Below are 6,149 nucleotides of genomic sequence, written 5' to 3'. Positions count from 1 at the left end.
TCTGTGGTATTGTGATGTTTGGAAAGACTTCATGCTTAGTTAATTGTTGTGTGGATATTACATGATGAATGGTTCACTTTGACTGCATTATAAATCTGGTGTCTTTAGCGTCCTTGATGTAAACCTCTGGACTTGGTCTGGACGTCTAGGCCAGGTTTAGGGTGTTATATCATCATTCAGTGATGATGATTAAAATTTAAATACTAACAATGCACCAAATATTATTCCTTTCTAGAACGCTTCGAAAAAGAAAATCCTTGTTTGAGTTTTTCATTTCTTGCCAGCCATCCATTATATTTAGCAATTAAAGAGTGTTGAATAATTAACACGTTTCTTTAACATATCTATAACAAGCATCGACCGGTTGAGAAAATAACTAGGTTTTATCTAATAATAACAAATACCCTAAAAGAAAAAGAATTGCACCCTCAAAATAGCATATAAAATTAGCTTAAATAGTAAAAAGAATTAATCTGAAACCCCATCTTGGTCCCTTTCCTTCTACTGGACAAGTTTAAACGATTCTCATACATTTATTTTCATTTTTGTCTTTTCTCAAGTTTTCGAAATGGGGTCCAAGGTCCGGCATATGTTCCTTCTCTTTGCCTTGGCAATGGTGGCTGAATGCACCAAATTTGACGAGGTCAATTCGGGTATTCACCATCGGGACAACAACAGTCGAGATTCGTGCATTGGCGAGCACTGTAACATTAAAGATGAAATATTCATGGACTCCGAGACAAATATTCGACTACTTGCTGCAAGAAGATACATTTCATATGAAGCACTTAAGAGAAACAATGTCCCGTGCTCCCACCAAGGACGATCTTACTACGAATGTTCCACTGGGAAACCGGTCAACCCTTACACTCGTGGTTGCACTTACACAACACGTTGCAGAAGGTACACTGCTTAGTTAAAAATATATCCTATCACTGATAATCAAATTTGTAAACATAATATATAAATATATATATAAATATAAAAGGATATGGAGTTGTAAAGCTTCCAATAGTTCTTATCTATATCTCCTTCGATTTCTTATTAATTTCTTTCGATCGAATATGTAAACTTATATTTGATAAATTTTCAATTCAAATATATATATATCAATGTTTTACTGTATTAGATCATGATATCATATCTTTAAAATTAGCTATGTATTATACAATTATATATACACTCTCAATATATTAAATATAAATTCATATTTTATATCTGTCTATTAGGATTGGTGCAAAAGAGCGTCAAGATGTTAATTTTGTATATGGCTCGAATCCATAGTCCTTCCAGCAAACTGTAACCATTAAAGGTTTAACTTCTGCTACTAGTTGACGCTTAATTGGTCTAATAGGTAAAATTTTAATAAGCAATTAATTTATTTATCCACAAAAATATTATTGATCAGTAAGATAATTTGGATTTTTATATCCCATATGAAATAAAGGAGAATAATAATGCACAAACAGAGTAAAAATATATTAAAAATATAACTTACTTGATGTGTCACGGAACTAACTAAAAATATAACAAAGAAAAGTACATCTATCGATAAATAGTACAGTTACGGTAAGTACAGATATCGTATCCACGAGGACTAAAAGTATTAGTAATTATCGTTTTCCTATTATTTAACCGACAACTTGGAGTGATTGATTTAAGCTAAAATTACTAAATTCATTTAACTAAAGAACTCAATAGAGAATAAATCAAAAACATAATTGAATAATAACCAAAAAGCGAAACAATACCCAGGAAAGAATTCACCTAGACTTCATCTATCATTATGAATCTGAATTAAACGATTTATTCACTTGGTATCTTGATCCATAGAAATCCTTAATTTATGCTAATATCTCTTTCGAGAGTAAGAGCAACTAACTCTAGGTTGATTAATTGAAATTTCTTTCTAATTAAAACCCCTATTGTCTGACTAACTCGATCTATGGATTCCTTTATTAGATTTGATTCTAACCCAGTAGATTTATGTCGTCCTATTTCTAGGATTGCATGCAACTCCACTCAACTATGCTAGATCTACTCTTAAACAAAGATTTTTCCTCCTCTGACTTAAGCACATTAAACATGAATTAATATCCTGAGAATATTAAAACAAAAGATAAGCACATATAACTGAGAACAAGAATAAAGTATTTATCATATAAGACAGAAATCAAATAATAGAATTCATCATAGGGTTCATCTCCCCTAGGTATCTAGGAAGTTAGTTCATAATTGTAAATAAAAACATCTTAAAGACAAAATAACCACAGGAAATAAAGAAACTCATAAAAACATCAAAAGAAATTAAAAGAAGGTCTTCGATCTTGATGGAAATTTGCTTCAGAGTTGGCTCCAATGGTGTTCTTCGAGTTATTTTCTTCAATACTCTCTGATGGCTCCCTCTTCCCTTATTCTATTTGGTATTTATAGACTATAGAATGCACAGAAAGCTTAAAAATTGTGTTTTTCCACGTATTTGGGATGTGAATCGTGAAATCGAAACAGTCTCGCACATGGCTATGTGTCCAGCCCGTGTTTAAGGTGTCTCCCCTTATTTAAGTAATTACCTTTAATTCAAAATCAATAAGAATTTACATCATCACTATGAAAATCATACGAAAATCATACGATGAGAAAATTGATTTTTAGTGAATAAAGGTCAGAACCGTCAGGTAGTAAAACAGGGGAGACTTTAATGAATAAACTGTAGTAATTGGCTAATCCAAAAATTCTAAATATTTTATGGTAAGATAATATATGAGTCTAGTTTCAGGCAAAACTTATAGATCTAAATTTTGAGTTTTGTAACTTGAGTTATAATTAAATTAGTGACTGCTGCGCAGGTGCATAGTATTATGGTGAACAGTGAAAGAAATTTTAAAAGCAAATTTTTATGCTCTGAATTGGTAAGTTAAATCAGATAACGCCTCGTGCTCGACTCCAGCAACAGTCTCAGGTAAGAGGTGTTACATTTATTGGTATCAGAGCCAAGGTTTAGCTGATTTTTAGAATACTCAGTATGAATAAAAGTCTAGCTATACATGCCATACTTGTATTTTGATAGTGTGACGACTCCTGATGATTTTAAAATGTTTTCTTTTATAGCTATGGATCCCGAACGAGCTGGTACAGATGATGTAGAGAGTAATGCGCCTGCTCCTGCAGAACGGATAGTGCCACAAGATGTTAGTGAAAGGCACATTACAGTTAGTCAGGGAGGAGGTGCTCGAGAAGCCTTCTTCCAAGCTATGAATGAATGGTTTAACGAGTTCGTTCATACGAATCTGGCTGTTAGACCTCCACCTCCTCATGATTGTCAGATCCCTCATGTAGCTCCCCCAGTTACAGGTACAGGTACAGTTATAAGAGAAAGGATACCAGTTGATAAGATTAGAAAACAAGGGGCTAAAGAGTATCGGGCTACTAAAGATGATGATGCAGAGAGAGCAGAATTTTGGCTCGAGAATACTATTAGAGTCTTTGATCAGTTATCTTGTACACCTGAGGAATGCATGAAGTGTGTAGTTTCACTTCTCAAAGATTCGGCCTATCATTGGTGGAAGACTTTTGTATCAGTTGTACCGAGTTAGAGAGTTACTTGGGATTTCTTTCAAGAGGAGTTCCGTAAAAAGTATATCAGTTAGAGGTTTATTGACCAGAAAAGAAAAGAATTCCTTGAGTTAAAGGTTGTTACTGAGTATGAACGTGAATTTGTCAAACTCATCAAGTATGCTCGAGAGTGTGTATCTACAGAAGCTATTATGTGCAAAAGATTTGAAGATGGGCTCAATGATAATATCCGACTGTCAGTTGGTGTTCTAGAGATAAAAGAGTTTTTTGTTCTAGTTGAGAGAGCCTGTAAGGCAGAGGAGTTGCTAAAAGAAAAAGAAAAGGGCAAAGCTAAAATTGAAGTTCAAAACATGAAGAAAAGGTAGATGAGCAGATCATTTTAGTCTACATCCAAGAGGCCTAGAGAGTTCTCTAATAGATCAAATTTTTCAGTCGGGTATCCTAGCCGAAACAGAGGTAGAGGATTTGTGGGTTCAAAAGCTCAGATTACTATAGTTGCAAGTGTGGGTAGTACTCGACCATCTAAACCAGAGTGTGCTTAGTGTGGTAGACGTCATCTCGGTGAGTGCCAAGCAAATGAAAATGTCTGTTTTAGATATGGTGCACTAGATCATTTTATTCAGGATTGTCTCGAAACAGGTAAAAGAGAAGTAATATCGACTGCAAGATCGGGAAATGCTCCCATTAGAGGAAGGCCACAGAGGAATCTGGGAGTTGGAGTAAGTAACAGGGGTATGTCCAGAGACTCAGTAGCTAGATCAGATGTTAGAACACCCGCAAGGACTTCTGCTATTTGCGCTCGCGAAGAGGCATCCTCCCTAGATGTGATTACGGGTACATTTTCTCTCTATGATACTAGTGTTATTACTTTGATTGATCCGGGTTTGACCCATTCCTATGTTTGTATGAGATTGATGCCTAGTATGAACATGCCCATAGAATCTACCAAATTTGTGATTAAAGTATTGAATCCATTAGGCCAGTATGTGTTAGTAGACAAAGTATGTAAAAATTGCCCTTTTATGATTAGAGGTCACTATTTTTCGGCTAATCTCATGCTATTGCCATTTGATGAGTTTGATGTGATTCTTGGTATGGATTGGTTGACTACCCATGATGTGATAGTGAATTGTGGAAAGAAATACATTGAGTTGAAATGAAAAAAATGGTGATATTATTCAGGTTAATTCAGAAGAGTTAGATAGTTCTCTCACCGTAATTTCTGTTATGTTTGCTCAGAAATGTTTGAGAAAAGGGTATGAAACTTACCTTGCTTTTTTATTGAATACTAAAGATATAGAGTTGAAAATTGAACCAGTGCCAGTAGTTTGTGAGTTTTTCGATGTGTTTCCGAAAGAATTTCCAGGTTTGCCTCCTATTAGAGAAGTTGAGTTTGGTATTGAGTTGATTCCAGGTACCACTCCTATTTCTATTGCTCCTTATAGAATAACCCCATTGGAATTGAAAGAATTGAAAGCTTAATTGTAGGAATTAACTGATAAAGGTTTATAACAAAATGACATGGCATAGAGAGGAAATAGAATGCTGTTAGACATGGTATGTTCAATGTTAAGTTATTCAAAGCTTCTAATCTCGTTTTGGGGATACACTGTACAAATGGCTTGCTACATTCTGAATGATGTGCCAACTAAGGCATCACCAAAAATCCATACAAATTGTGCAATTGTAGGAAGCTGAATCTTAATCATTTTAGGATTTAGGGATATCTGACCCACGTATTGGATAAAGATGCAAGGAAGTTGCAGTTTTACGAACTTTTCTAGGGGCCATTGATAAAGACCCAATAGAATGAGAACGTCTTGGTCTCCTCAAAGTCTTGGACAAAAAAATTAATACGGACTATAAAGCCCCTAACCTTAACGAGCACGTCCTCAAGTACACCTTTGGGGTGTATGAGAGACCTATCGGCTAATTGCAAAGTAATTTTCATATTTTTTAACTCCCCCAATCTGAGTTGCAAATACGTGGATAAGAGCATCAAATTTATGTTGGCCCTTAAGTCACAAAGGGCCTTGCTAACATCATTATTCCCTATCCCCACAGGTATTGTAAAACTTCCCAAATTTTTTAGCTTCGGGAGTAGTTTACAAGAAATTATTGCAGTACTAGAAGCGTCAAGTTTTATTTGCTCACATTTCTTCAGTCTTTTATGCCTAGGCATAATTTATTTTAAGTATTTGACATATCTCAAATAGTGAAAAATTTTTACTAAGGGATTTAAAAAGGTCTAGAAAACATACAAATTCTTCCTCATCCCTTTGTTGTTTCTCTTCGAACCTCAATGGAAATGATACGTTCTTTTTTACTAGCTCCAAGTGTGGAGTCATTTTTGGATCAGCCACCGATTCAAATCTTTTCTCTGTTTGGACCTCATCATTCTCTTTTTTAGAAGGCTTTTCCAAGTTTACAATTTGTTTACTCGAAGGGACTGCGAGTTCATTGTCAAGTCCTTGATCAATTGACAAGCTCGCTCATCTTTGTTCTTCATGAAAGCCCCGACTGATTAAGCTCCCATCCAATCCATTATAAAAAATTACAATTGAAGGCAGTCTTGC

General features: G+C 34.9%; 1 protein-coding gene across 1 annotated transcript; it reads left to right on the top strand.

Annotated features, from left to right (window-relative positions):
• Positions 1-568: 568 nt before the first annotated feature.
• On the top strand, positions 569-916 carry LOC107900142 (protein RALF-like 19). The gene has a single exon (XM_016825843.1). It carries the CDS (start codon positions 569-571, stop codon positions 914-916), a length of 348 nt encoding a protein of 115 aa, XP_016681332.1.
• The last annotated feature ends 5,233 nt before the right edge of the window (positions 917-6,149 follow it).

The sequence above is a fragment of the Gossypium hirsutum genome, chromosome D06, assembly GCF_007990345.1.
Source record: "Gossypium hirsutum isolate 1008001.06 chromosome D06, Gossypium_hirsutum_v2.1, whole genome shotgun sequence".
In the NCBI taxonomy this organism is placed as follows: domain Eukaryota; kingdom Viridiplantae; phylum Streptophyta; class Magnoliopsida; order Malvales; family Malvaceae; genus Gossypium; species Gossypium hirsutum.
This window is presented reverse-complemented; position numbering and strand designations above follow the sequence as displayed.